The 15,261-nt window shown below is 37.3% G+C and overlaps 1 protein-coding gene across 2 annotated transcripts in view; it reads right to left on the bottom strand.

The window, feature by feature from the left end:
* The window catches only part of fam171a2a (family with sequence similarity 171 member A2a), a 44,110-nt gene that overhangs the window by 16,648 nt on the left and 12,201 nt on the right, over nucleotides 1–15,261 (bottom strand). For both annotated transcript variants that reach the window (XM_077212204.1, XM_077212203.1), the window contains exons 2-3: nucleotides 11,747–11,974; nucleotides 6,193–6,285 (exon numbers count right to left, since the gene is read on the bottom strand). In XM_077212204.1, the coding sequence (XP_077068319.1) occupies nucleotides 6,193–6,285; nucleotides 11,747–11,974 (321 nt within the window). The remainder of the gene's footprint in view (nucleotides 1–6,192; nucleotides 6,286–11,746; nucleotides 11,975–15,261) is intronic.

Raw genomic sequence — 15,261 nt, 5'->3', positions numbered from 1 at the left:
TGAGAAAGATGAATACCCCTCAGGGAGTGAGCTCACCAAATAGACATACCACTCATGATAAATCACTAATGTGCACTTCCCTCAACTAAACCAACCAATTTATCATAATTTTCATAGATGTTAGTAGCATCAGTTGGCCTTTTGTGCAGAAGGCTGTTTGAATGCGATAGATTAGTATTGCTGACCTTGGGGTCAAGCTATCTGAGGAAAACAATCAGAGTTAACACTGTGTCTGTTACCCACTCTGATATAGAGACCTTCAATGGTGGAGGTGGCCAGGTCAATGAATGTGTACCATCTGCATACCATAAATGAATGTAAGTTTGGATAAAAGCATCTGCTAAATGAATAAATGTAACTTTTGTCTTTAAGAAGATTAAATGGTTCATAACCCATCAGCTGGATTTTTGCCATGAGTATCAGATATGATTGTTACACAATATTACATTTTACCTCAGGAAAGTAAACCATTATTATAGCTCATAGCTAGAAAAATAAACTCTAAAGATGAGCATATCATCACAAATTATAATCATTTACACTCATAACATTGAGGGATGTCCCGATCAAGTTTTTTGTGCCCACTGATCCGATTTGAGTAATTGAATATTGAGCATCTGCTGATACAGAGTCCAGTCCGATACTTGTATTTACCTAGTGCTGGGTGCACACAAGTACATTACAGTTATTAAAATCAATCAAATGTCTACTGGGATGTGCAGAGTTTCTCAGGGGCTGAAATGTAAAAAAGGGGTATCTATCACTACAGAGTAACTCTAATATAACAATTACTAAAGTAATTATATTTATAGGCCTATATTATTATATTTGAATAATAATATTAATAATGAGAATCTCTCTCTATATATACACTATCTCTGTGAGGGGTGAGATCACAGGGCTCACTTTTGTGAGATACTGTATGTGTAAATATATATATATATATATATATATATATATATATATATATATGTGTGTGTGTGTGTACAATAGGCAGAATAATTGCAACAAAAAGAACAAAAACGTTTATTTAAGGTTAAAAAAGCATGAAGTTCACGTTACATTTTCGACAGCTGAATATTAATTAATTAACTACATTTCTTGCGTAGTGGCTGAAATTCACTTCAGCATTGTCAAACAATGAAATAAACACTTACCCCTCATTTCGCTTTGTAATTGCGTTTTGTGTCTATAATATTTTATGCTGCTATTAATCCTCATTGCTAGAGTGCATTTTATATTTTATTCAGGTAATTTTTCCAGCCAATTAATTTGTTCTGACTTTAATTTACTGAAATCAAATATGCTGAAATGTAAAGATTAACCAGATCAATAAGCAGAATAATTGCAACAAAAAGAAAAAAGTGGATTCAAGGTTAGAAAGCATGAAGCTTATGGTACGAAGCAAGACACGACCCACAGTGATGCTTTATGGCAAGTACGTCTTAAATAGTCTGACAGCAGATACAAATAAAGGTAAATAAATTACTTGAGTAATTTGTTACAAAAGTATGCATCAAATATGTTAAACACTGTGTGACGTGCTAGAATAGACTTTATTGGTTTTCGCACCATTAAAAGGAAAAGAGGCTTGATTGTACATGCACATTTTCCTTTTAATGGCGGTTGGAAAATCCACTTGAAGGTACATACTGCGACCTACTGCATGACACCTTCGTGACATCTAATGTAAAATAAAGGATCGGGCTAAGGATAGCCAATGCCAATCAGTTAAAAAAATGTCCAGCTCAGTTCAGTTCTCATATAATAGTGTAGACAGATCAATAATATTGTTGAATATAAAATTAAATGTCCCCAAATAAGCAAGCCAAATGCCAAAGGCGAAAAAAAGGCGACAGTGGCAAGGAACCAGAACTCCATCAGGTGACAGAATGGAGAAAAAAACCTTGGGAGAAACCAGGCTGAACGAACAGTGTGTGTTGTGGTCGTGTAATAACATTAATATAACATTGTACATTTAATTTAGTTAATTTTCTAAAAAATTAAGACATTTTCACATAGTTGTTAAAATATATTTTTTAAATTATTTATATTAATATATTTTAGTTGAACTATCAGCAAATATATTTTGTGATATATATAATTACTGTGATGTGATCAACATTAAATGGTATTAAAAATACTCATACCATGATTGAATTTGGTCATACCACCCACACATGTTAGCAGTCGAATGACTCAATAGCTATCTGTATCTCAATAGGCCCTGTGCCTGGAAGCTATTCATGCAAGCAGGTCTCAGGAGATTTACATTCAACTCACACTCCTGCTTGATTCTTACCAGTTTATACTCAGAAAAACACACTTCCCTCCTCTTTCACCCTGCCCCACTCTCTAGTCAAGGGAGTAATTTCTCATCCCTCTCTTCATTGCACATATTCTCAGTTACAGTTGTGCTTGTGCTCTTTTGGGAGAGAAAGACATAATGCCCCAATTGGCCAGAGAAAACAAGATACTAACTAAAAAAAGGATGTACAATGACTGATTTACATGTATGCATTTGGAAGATGCTTTTATCCAAAGCGACTTACATTGCATTTCAAGGTACACATTTACATTCAAAAAATGTGTATTTATTTATACATACTAGTAAGGTAAATTTAACTAAATATAGGACTATCATGAAATTACAAATATTTTGTTAATGGTTAATTATGATTAACAATATGTGATAGGATTTTAAAATGCTAAATGTTTGCGGTTATTGCAACAAAAAAAGAAATCACAATTGTATCAAAATTGCTTTCAGGCGATTCTGTAATCAGGAAAGGACTAAATAGAATAAAATGTGGTTGCATATTGTAAATGTAATTCATTCCCATTCCTGTTGTGAAATGCACCTAAAGGTATCCAGATATACAAACACAACAATGCTATACAACAATGGCTTTCCAAACATTCAGATTCACCATTCATATTAGCATGTTTCTAAACAAACCCTCATCCCAAATCAATTTAGTGTCTTCTCTTCAGGCTGGCATGCTGTGAACATAGAAATCCACCCACGCTACGGCTCAGTTTATGCTGTTTCAGTCCGTGCATTCGCTTCACTCACTTTTCATGAAAAATGCTCACAGAAAACATAACCCGTCTCTGCAAACAAACACACTAGAGGTGCGTGTTTGAGCAAAACAATAAAAGCATTATATTGTGCATGAATTCGTTCTCTAGATTCAGTGGGCATTAACAAGCTCTTTACAACAGAAATTTAGCGGTCAGACAGCAGCAGAACCTTATTGATAGACTAGCAGATCAGGTTTTACATGACACATTCCTCCCACATAACAGAGACAGATATGCAACACTTTAATAACCCCTCCTCTTTCCAAAAGCATATTCTACTGGCACTGCCAAAGTTGCCACGGTAATGGGTTTTGAGGCATGAAAAAAAAAAAAAAACACACGCCAATGTGAGTCCTGTTCTCCCTCTACTTCCTTCAGTAAGCACCATGTTATTATCTGAGGCTGGATGTACATAAATAATACTAAAATAACACGTTTACAGTTGTTTTACATTTGAATATAGTTGTTTATAGACTGATTGTTAACTGTTGAAATTCCAGTCAAGTTTATTAATCTTTGGCTGTAGGACAACAACTGAAATATGATGCCTAATGGTGACACCTCTTCCCAAGGACAAAGTTGGGGCCAATTGCATTTATTGTACATTTCAATGACTGCTTAATATTGAAACTTTTTTAAATTTAATTTAAGTATTATTAAGAGTCCACACCACAACTACAACGATAATGGCACAAAGGAATGATTTTGTTGAATCACTTTTAAAACATTTTTTTCCAGCTGATGAACAATAAAAACTATTGACAGAATCCAATCATAAAACAACTGACTTTAAAGAGCTATAGCATTTAAAGCAGCAGATGACAAAAATGCACTGCACACTAATAATAATAACAACAGGTTGTTATAGTGCACTGTTATGTACACTATTATAGTTATCATTATAGAAATCTTTATATATATCGCTCTTGGTGTGAACATTTACTCAAGTCAGGTACAAAAATAATACTTTGGTACAGTAATGAATGATTACTCAAGGACTTTACACTCTTACTAAAATGTCTAAATCAGACAGCAAGGCCTTTTTTTCTGTGCTGGGCCCAACAAGTTGTCCATTTATCTCTGGAAGAGCTTGGAGACACTGATGGTATTCTAGAGCGAGAGCGTCTCTTACAGAATGTGAAGAGGGAACGAGAGCAAGCTGTTGGCTTGTCAGCAGAAGAGGGAATGGGAGGACACTGCAACATTTGAGTGCATGTAACTATAATCACTGATCACATCAGGGACCCACACACACACACACACACACACACACACACACACACACACACACACACACACACACACACACACACACACACACACACACACACACACACACACACACACACACACACACACACAGCCCTTTATGCAAAGAGAGACCGAGCTCATTAAGTTGATAAGGATCAGGCAGAAAGAGCTGTGTCAGGATGCCTACACACACATACACAGAAAAAGAGTGAGGATATGCAGGGCTCTGATAGTCAAGTTTGCATGAAGCACATTACATCATACTTGGTAGTCCATTGGGTAAAATCACTTCCCACCCTGAAATCTTTCAACTAAAAGTCACTTTCCCACAACCATAATTTGAGCCATTGCACTCCTCATTAAACATCTGACCAGTGCTCGAAGTGGGGCGGTACTCACCGGTACGCAGTACCGGCACTTCTACATTTTACTCTTAAGCGTACCTGCACTTTTTCTTGCGTACCGCTACTTCTCGCATGTAGTCGGTACTCGACCACTGACAGAAAAGGCGCCAGTGTCACGCCCGTTGATATACTTCGTTTGCAGTGCGTATGCAGTGCGTATTTTTTCCGCACCCATGTTAACAGGTTCGAGCTTTCACACAGCACGCGCATGCGGTCCGTCAATGCACTCCTGGTGCTGTGCGTATACAGCAGTGCAGAGATCGTTACGAGTCTATTTTTGCTGTGCTGCACGCGGTGAATTAAAGTGACAGCTCATGGTTCGTGGTCAAAACACAGATTAACATGAAAATATAATAATCTCACCATAAATGCATTTAATTAAACAAAATGTAGTAATCTAAATGTATTTTTGGACTTGCAGACTTGGAGGAGATCCGTTTTCGCACGCACGTGCACACACGCATGACTTGTTTTAATACATTTATGTTGTTAATAAATAACAATAAGTTTTGTTATAAGTTTTGTTTTTCACTGTAGAAATCTCAAATGTCATGATTTGCCAATGCAAAAGAGTACCGGCACCTTTCTTTTCCCACTTCAAGCACTGCATCTGACTAGCACCGCAAAGCCGCCCAGGCAACAGTTTCTCTACATCTTCCTTATTTTTCCAGAGGAAACAACCACCTGCCAAAGCAAATGTGTCATTTGATCATGTTTTTAAATCTTAGTGGACGTTTATTGAGCGTGGAACGTGGTGAAATAGCTTGTAGACACTGCGTCCAGTCTCAGTTAAATTGGATATGCTTATTGGCAGCTCTTATACGATACAAGACTATAGTGTTAGTCGGATTATTTAAACGTCCAACTCAGCAGTTTCACACATCTGCACATGTAAACACTGCAGGATGTGTGTGAATCAATGGTGCTGCTTTTGGATCTCAGATTCCAAGCTAACCATGTGGAACAGAGCCTGGCTGAGTTGCAACACAGTATCAGACGGTAACCCCATATCACTGATGGACATAAAGTATCAGTCAAACCTACAGGAAAACGGCAGTGCTCAAATGGGCATTACAGGTTTAAGTCCAAACTGGGATGCCTTTCTCTCCCTAGTAATTCCCTTTTTATAGAACTATAAATAGAAAAACTGTGTCTAAATAGAGTTGATTCTTAAAGGCTATGATTAAAGAGTTCACCCAAAATTTTTACTTTGTCACCATTTATTAACCCTAATTCCAAACCTGTATGTATTTCTTTCTTCCGCTGAGCACAAAATATATTGTGTAAAATATTGAGAGCCAATCAACATTGGAGCCCATTGACTTCCATTGTAATAATAATAATTAAAAAAAAAACACTGGGATATTTTTCTAAATATCTTCTTTCCAAATGGAAATGGAGAATTTCCATTTTTAAGTAAAACTATCCCATTAAGGAAAAAAAGAGAACTCACCTGGAGAACCCAACAGTAACTGCACAACATCGTCATATAGCAGAAGAGTGGCCGGTCTCTGGGGAAGTAAATATAGACTTACGGAGGCGTATACTGAAACACAAGAGAGAGAGAGAGAGAGAGAGGGAGAGAGAGAGAGAGAGAGAGAGAGAGAGAGAGAGAGAGAGAGAGAAAAAACCAGAGGGATAAGTACACTGCTGTTCAAATATATATTTATAATGTCACAAAAGTTTTCTATTTCAAATAAATCTTGTTCTTTTGATCAGTAGGCCTACATATGCAATAAAAAAGACAAAATATAATAACATTAAGCTTTACATTCATAAATACCGTGCATTCCACTCTATTCTATATATACACACAATGTTTATAATTTATATACATAACAATAAATTAATCATACGCTAGATGTATTGACGTATACTGTATGTAATTAATAGACCTTAGATGGTCCATATGCATGTCTTAAGAGAAAGTTCATTCTACTTCATGCTACATTAGCTTAGCATGACAAACTTCTAAATCTTGCTTAGCCTTATTTGTATGCTATTTGTCCATCCACATGTCCATACAAATCAGTTAATCTTCCACTGTCTCATTTTCAGGAATCATTTACCCTGGAGAGCACAAGGATGTTGTTTTTCCTGTAATATACAGTAGTTCACCAGATGTAGCTGCTTACTCACAGGTGTGAGACAAGACTCAGCACAGTCAGTTTATTGCAACACAGCAGGAAACCACGTTCTCGCTTCAAACAAGCCTTTGATGACAGACACCAACCTGACGAAATCTGAGATTGCCCTGCAGATATTTGTCTTCCTGTCAAACACTACCAGACCATCAGCTCTCTTGCCGTTCAGTGGATCTTTGTTTTTGATCCAATAATATTTTGTCCAGAGGACAGACTCCTAAATATGTAAAAACCAGAGCCTTTTGACATATTATGTGAAGAATGAGAAGCGTAAAATAAATGTTACCCGTTGGCATGCCAACATTAAATATTTCTTTATTTAAAAGTCTTTTTTAGTCATCTATCTTTGTCAGCTAATCTGAAATGTACCTCACCCTTGAGTTTTCCTCTACGGGCAGGAGGACATATGCTGGCAGAACTCCAGAAGACTGCTGCATGCTGGGAGCAGAAATCCTCCGTGTCTCTTTCCCATCTGCTATGGCACATTGTAATGTCCCCTGACTACCCTGAGCTCAATGTTTTCCAGTGTTTATTTCATAAGAACAGGATTTTATTCAAGCTCTTCAATGTAATGAATGCTCTCAGGATTAATAGCAAAAAACACAGTGAAAAAGTTTGATCAGTTTCTATAAGGACTGTCTGCTGTGTATTTGAGAATTTAGCAGCCCAGCAAAAGACATTAGGACCCAAATGCACAGTAGAATGCATTCAGATTTCCCTGAGATCAAGAAAGCTTGTAATCTGCAGGAACAGACTGTTGGAAACATGACACAGGCGATTCATGCTCATTTACACCCATGCAGTTATGCATACATGAACGCACAAACAGCACAGATGCCCTGAACAGAAGGGGTTCTGCTCTCTTTAATATTCTGCTTGGTAGGTATGTGAACAAAATAAAGGGAACGACAACAATACTGCCCACACTGCATTAGCTAGAAGCTCAAAGAAAAGTGTGTATGAAGAGAGGGAGGGTAATGCATTCTGTTGTGTGGTTTCATTTTACATCATTTGTAACCTTAGTTACCTTCTGAAGCATTGTGACGACACATAACACATTTATTCACCCTGGCTTTGATAATACAGAATTCACTCAGATTAAAGTATAGAGATGCACAATATATTGGTACATATCTGTTATCGGCCATGAGAGAGTCATCTACCGTTCACTTTACCTTTTATCTCAATTTATCTTTAAAATAATTTATTAACACTGTTAAATGTTATCTTTGACAGATCTCAAAATAAAAAATAAATGTATATATTAATGTTGTGGCGTCTAAATTGACTTGTAGCATTTAACAAAAACATATTTTAGGTTTTAGTTTTACTTCAAATATATTTAAAGACAAAATAATATGGAATTTTAATATAAAGCATTTATTATTTAAATAATACATAATTTAATGGGTGTCAGTGTGAAAACTTGTTAAGTAGATAATTTAATAGTGAACTGTTCCTTTAAATGCTCTGGGGTCACTGCAGATGGCCTCAAGCTAATATTAGCATGAATTAAAAGACACAAAACCCAATTGTGATGATATGGGCTTTTTAAAACCAGTAAAATATAATTATTCAGTTAAACTGTAATGGACTAAGAGAGATAGGCTAATGGAGGAAAGAACAAGTGTTCCTTCAAGACTTCAACTGATTTCATCTCAGCCGCAAGCAACTGCCTCATCACTCCATGAGAATGACTCACTCTCTCTCCCGAGTTTGCGTGACTCACACAGATTATCAAAGTGCTGCAGGGACAGTTAAAACTCCACGACACTGTAGTTTTTTTTAGAAACCCCTTTTCAGCATGGCTAAGAGACGAAATGGAGGAGGAATAGGGGGCAGATGTTTTGGTACCAAACTGATTGGAGTTGGAATACAGACCAATGCATTATTATCATTCAAATGATTGGCATCAAGTCATTTTCACACCGCTGCTAGTCATGTAATGATTAAAACGTGAGTCTGCCAATTAAAAGGATTTTATCAACTATTAGTATGATTATAACCATCACAGGAATGTGCTGTTAGCAAGCCACATGCAGATGTAAATGAACACAATATATATTATATATTTTATTATTTATATTATTATTAATAATATACATTATATGATTTTTTATATTAGATATTAACTTATTATATACTATAATATACAGTCTATTAATAGTATAATTATTATTTCTTTAAAAAATATATTATACAGACAAAATGGCCAGCTTTAACTCTATCTCCAGCTTCCTCTCATCAAATGCTGGCATAATGTATCCCGATCTTCAAGCAGAAGGGACTGGATGAAATCAATCCACAATCTGACTTGTGATGCAGCCGGAATTTAAACCACACCATGTTCATTCGTCTGACCAGAAGAGAACTGGCCCTGGAAGAGTGGGAGGGTTTTTTCTCCGCTTTTGTCACTGATGGAGCATGGGTTCCCTGTAACTGTCGCCTTTTGGCTTGCTTAGTTGGGGACACTTAATATTCTGTAATATTGTCTGCACTAACACTACTGGATGAGACCCGAACTAAGCTGGATGATGACATCACTGTTTTCTTCAGAGCTGCTTTATAGATATTATTGCATAACTTCCACAGTTTTTGAACTGAACTGAATCAACACTGAAATAACTAAACTGAATAATGACTGTTTAATATTGTCTAGAGCTGCTTTACAGCAGAATTTAATTCTGTGTGCATCACTGGAATGTTATTTTACTGTAAAGCTGCTTTGAAACAATCTGTATTGTATAAAGCGCTGTATAAATAAAGGCGAATTGTCTGACAAAAAGGGCGGGAAACGAGTTGTCCTTCTGGCCTGCATGCAAAAACAAACAAACTAGCAGGCTTAGAGTAGTTGAACGATAATAACAAAATGTCCCAAATAAATCTGATTTCAAAAATTAAACTAATCAAGAGGTTGTGGGAAAATCTCTATCAATACCAAACTCTACTTACCAACTCTATTTGACTTTTTTCATTTTGGACAGTTGATTGGTCTTGCCATCAATACAATGAATATATCTTACATTTCTAATATCACTCAGACTTTGGGCATAGTATCTTAATCTCTAATTGATTCCTGTAAATTGATCTGTATAGTATAAACTTTGTCTAATGGCAAAGGGACTGTGTCCTCACAATTCAATTAATTCACTTCCTTTCTTCTGCAACTTCATTTTATCTACACCAGGAGTGTCCAAACCTGGTCCTGAAGGGCCACTGTCCTTCAGAGTTTACCTCCAACTTGCCTCAACACACCTGTCTGGATGTGTGTCTATTATGCCTAGTAAGACCATTATTAGCTTGCTCAGGTGTGTTTGATTGGGGTTGGAGCTAAACTCTGCAGGACAGTGACCCTCCAGGACCAGGATTGGACACCCCTGATCTACACAATATGTCATCCACATTTTTGACAGCATCTCCTAATTTGGTGTGACTCAATGGGAATGTGTGCAATGCCCCCCCAAGAGGCTAATGTCATACTAAATATGCCTTCATTCACCAGCCCGGCAGGTCTGGCACGACATGGAGCCACATTTGCTGGCTGTCTCCATATCTGTAACCCCTCTGGCTAAGTGGCTTCCAGCTGCTCGTACAGACAGCTTTATGCTGAAATACATGATTTCACTGCCTCCCCTCCCCAGAGGTCTGACCGCATAACTGGGTGGGGTTTGGGTGGAGAGAGAGGGGTGGAGGAGAGCATGCTGTTGTGCAAACAGAATTAAGCCAATCTTAGAGCGAGAGAGTCAAAAGAGGACACGGCCGTCTGGGGCCCGACTCCGAGCAGCTGCTAGGTATCACAACGCGGACCGGCACGCTCCACACCCAAGTGAGTGTTGTTTAACATTCCTGTCCATTTGTGTGCAAAGTTCCATCTGGATTACAGATCTAGATGGTTTATCTAAATAATAGGACGAAGCCAACAGATCGCAAATCACTTGTCAGATTCGGAAAGTTCACTGAGGCCATGAGCAAAATATCACCATGTTAACAGTTGCATTCGGAACGGCAATGTAATGGCTAATAAAATAGTAATACGTTTAACTAAAATGCACTTTAAGATGTTTTGAATTAAAGTAAATATGCAAAATAAATCAGAGTGGGTTGATTTACACAAATTTTTGTGTTTTGTGTTTCTTTCCAATGTCACTCAGGGTGACAGAAACCTAGTTGAATTGTAAAATTTGGGCATTTAGATTTGGGGTGGGAATCTCTAGGCACCTCACGATTAGATTCGATTATGATTCAGAGGGCTGCAGCACAATGGTAATACTATTATCAATGCATCTTTTATTTCTATATATGTATGTTACGAATTTTCCGCTAACTATATAGGCTATACTATAGCTTCAAAACATACAATCTAAACGGCCACATTCACACTAATGTACAGCTCTATTCTGACATATCAGATGTCTGTCCTGTCTGACTAATCCCTTAAGACATAAATTACTGTGTTTACATTCGTTTCGAGTCATGAAAGCAATTTGAGATACAAGTGCTTTTTACGGTTAAAAAACCCCAAAACTTCATAATCGATTCAGAACTGTTGAAGAGAGAATCCTAAATGCATCTGAGAAACGATGTTTTCTCTCTCACCCTTAATCTAGATAGAAGCCAGGAACCTTTTAATCTACAGTCAAATGCTTCAACTATATCCCTCATTTTTAATAAGGGATTAACATGATTCCAGAGAAGCCCATAAACACTAACTGGTCTTGCTCTAACAGTTTTGACAGGAAGTCCAGTTAATGCACATGCATTTCAGAATGAAACTAAATACTCGGTTTCTAATAATAATCTGCAGGCTTCCCCCAAACTAATGTAGAAAAAGTTCAGTCTGCCAGTAGTATAGGAAGTACTCACGCGGGATGCGGCTGGCATGCCAGGGTGCTGAGTTTGTGACAAATCCATGCTTTGATGCTGTGACGATGACCCACGTTCCTGGCCGGTACAGGAATGTAAGTGTGACAATCCCATCTCCTCCAGCAAGACTGGATGCTAAGATGCTCTGGTTTCCACACACCTGAACTGTGGATTCCTTTAGGGGTGACAGGTCGCTGTTATCGAAGACCTGGACTTTAATCAGCACCTCTGTGAAAACAAGAATTAAAGACTTTTTAAAAGAGAACATATACTTTTTTATATTTCCAACTTTCTTTTGTGTGTAATGTTGCTGTTTGAGCATAGAAAAGGTCTTTGCTAAGTTACAAAGCACAAAGTCCCTCTAAAGGGAGTTATTCTCTGTATCAGTAAGCACTGTTTCTGAACTCCCTGTAACACCTTGATTGTAGTCTTGAGTTTCACAATATTCCTAATTTAATATAAAAATAAAAAGGGGGACAAGGCCTGGTTGAGTTGTGTTAGTGTGCTGAAACTCGCGGTTATGATAAGGGTTGTGACAATTCTGAAACACACTCGAAGCAGTTGACCAATCACAACACATTAGTCCAGCCAACCAATCAGAGCAAATTGAGCTTTTCAGAAGTAGGGGCTTCATATATACCATAACAAAACAGTGTTACTGAGAGAATGGGAAGATAGGTGCTGCAACAATGTAAAATGTGAAAAATAGGTTAAAAAAAAAAAAACATTCAAGCATTCATGAAAACCTATTCTAGTAGACACAAAAACAAAATCAAGACTTTGTTAGAGGGCATAATATTGCCTCTTAAAGCAAATATTTCTTTTTATAAAAGAAATCATTTTAGTACAGTACGTTCTGAATATACAGAGCTGACATGTACAAATCAAGGTTATTATAATTTACTAAAACAAACCGTAAACAAATTTTCATTACTTGAAATAAAATAAAAATTAAGTGAAATAAAATAAAATGTAAAAAACTTGAACCAAATGAAAATGAGAAATGTTGCCTTTGCAACTAGCTGAAACTAAATGTTTAAGTTCTAAAATAAGTACTACTACCATGGTAAAAATTGAACAATGTCGTTTTTATGTTTTTTGTATGAAAAACAGTAGCAGATTAATTTAGTCAGCGCTGTTTCATCTGGCTTTAAGTTTAAATCTTATTAAATCTACACATTTGTGTTCTTCACTGAATTTAAGCGCTTCTAAGTTCTCACAGCGCTGTTTAGTGGTCGTGTGACCGTGACCAGCGAGTAAATGCATCAGCTTCGCTACCATTTGGACTTTGAGCCGAGCGGATAAATGGTCTGTGTGGAGTAGTTCAAATGAGTAGCACTGTTTCGTTCAACTTTTGACGCATAAACATTAAATAGAAAATTTTTCTTGTTATCGTTTTGTCGAGGAAAGAAATATTATAATAATTATCTTTATCGTTTTATCACCCAGCTAGGCGCAATCTGTTCCAAATCTACCTGTCCCTTAACAGCACATGACAGCAACTACGACTGTCTTTTCCTTTCAAACTGATTGATAAGTGGTAAACTGGACCAGAACCAAAAGCTACACAAGACCACATCTGTGTATGGTACTAAAATTTTGTCAAGTCTTATTGACTTATTGACCTACACAGTCACTAAGAGTTTATCTTAGAACCTCTAGACCAAGTGACCTACACTGAACAAATGACATGACTATGTTTAGAAGTGTCTGTCCTGATCCTACACGTGAAGTACTCTGGTTTGTTTACATTGAAGACCAGAAAGCATGGAGTGCAGTTGAGTCTCTAGCAGTGATTCAGATTGCCACCATGTTCGATTGACACTGGGCAAATGCAGCAATGCTGTCTGGTTTAGTTCCTGGACATGTGCTTACTGTCCGAAACGGATGACCTGGTTCATCCTCCCCCCCAGAATTTTTACAAGCCATTTAAAGACAAGCAACCAGGCCAGGGAGATAGCAAGTCTTTGCCCTGTTATTTTTAGCTCTGGGTACACAAGGTATCTTCTGGATTCATGAAGTTGAAAATATTGTAAATACATTAAAATATAGTTTTTCAGTTTCCATTTTTTTCTGCAAATATATTTTTATTAAACTTTTTACTTTAAAAGTCATGTTTTCCAACCTGAACCACATGCCAATGTTTTCTTTGCTTTCTGTTCACGCTTACATGCTCCAGTGTCCTTCAGAACATCTCATTCTTTTGATTCTAAATGGGTCAATTGATGCATGTTACCATGGATACTAGGAGATGTCAGCAGGCTAACAGTGGGAAAAAATGGGTCTCTGCATTTCCTGGTGAGGGGATTCATCAGGAAGTTCGGTTCAGAAAATAAGATTCTTTGAGTTAGTGATGGGCTGTAGATCTAATTGCACATCACAAATTAGGGGTGGAAGAAATAACCAAAATCTTATATCACGATACAAGTAATTTTATTTTACGATAACAATGTATATCACAATATAGTTATTTTTGCTTTTTTTTTCTAATTTTTCTAATTCTCATCACCTGTTTCAGTATCACAAAAATAGGCTTATACCAGCCTAACTAAATAAAAAAAACAAGCTTACTGAAGAAAAATAAACAGTCAGTTATAAAATATGATTAAAGAAACGATTTTCTCTTTGTCTTTTGTTCTTTGATTAACATCAATGAGAGATGGCATCAGGTTTGTTAGGCTGCTGTCACTTCAAGAGTGAAAGCACAGATCCAATATACTGTTACACATGCGTTTGTTTTTAGGGCTGAAACGATTCCTCGAGTTACTCGAGTTACTCGATTACAAGAATTCCTCGAGGCAAAAACTCTGCCTCGAAGCCTCGTTAAATTCCTATGTAAAATGTAATTCACTGTACGCGGATCTATACTATAGCGCGTGATACATTTTGAATTTATTGGGCACGATGGCGGAGAGTAAAGATGTACATAAACGGCAGAGAATGTCTAAAGTTTGGGATCATTACATACTTAAAAAGGAAGAGAACAAGGTGCAATGTGTCTACTGCGAAGTAGACCTGGCATACCACAACAGTAGGCTACGACTTCAATGATTCAGAATCTGAACCGAAAACATCCACTCCATGCTCTCACCAAGCGTCACTGAAACATAACCTAATGGTCTGTTCACACCGAACGCGAATAGAGCGTCAAATACGCGTCTAGTAAAACGCTTAAACATTCGCTCGAGTTAAAATTTTTTAACGTGCGCGGAAGACGTTCGCGTCATTCGCGACGCCCGGCGCGAATGATGCGTCTATTCGCGTCTTTGCACTGACTTTGTATGTAATCTACTCGCGCAAATAATTAAAGTTGCGTTCGGTGTGTGAACCCCTTCACTTACACACACACACACACACACACACACACACACACACACACACACACACACACACACACACACACACACACACGCATACACACACACACATGCACCCTCGTCTCTCTCACGCGCCAGTCAGATCAATTGCGGCAATGAATCACATATGCTTAAACTTTCATGTAGCCACGCAACAAT

This window comes from Siphateles boraxobius, unplaced genomic scaffold (assembly GCF_051911475.1).
Source record: "Siphateles boraxobius isolate OS27281-9 unplaced genomic scaffold, OSU_SipBor_1 66, whole genome shotgun sequence".
Taxonomy (NCBI): Eukaryota; Metazoa; Chordata; class Actinopteri; order Cypriniformes; family Leuciscidae; genus Siphateles; species Siphateles boraxobius.
This window is presented reverse-complemented; position numbering and strand designations above follow the sequence as displayed.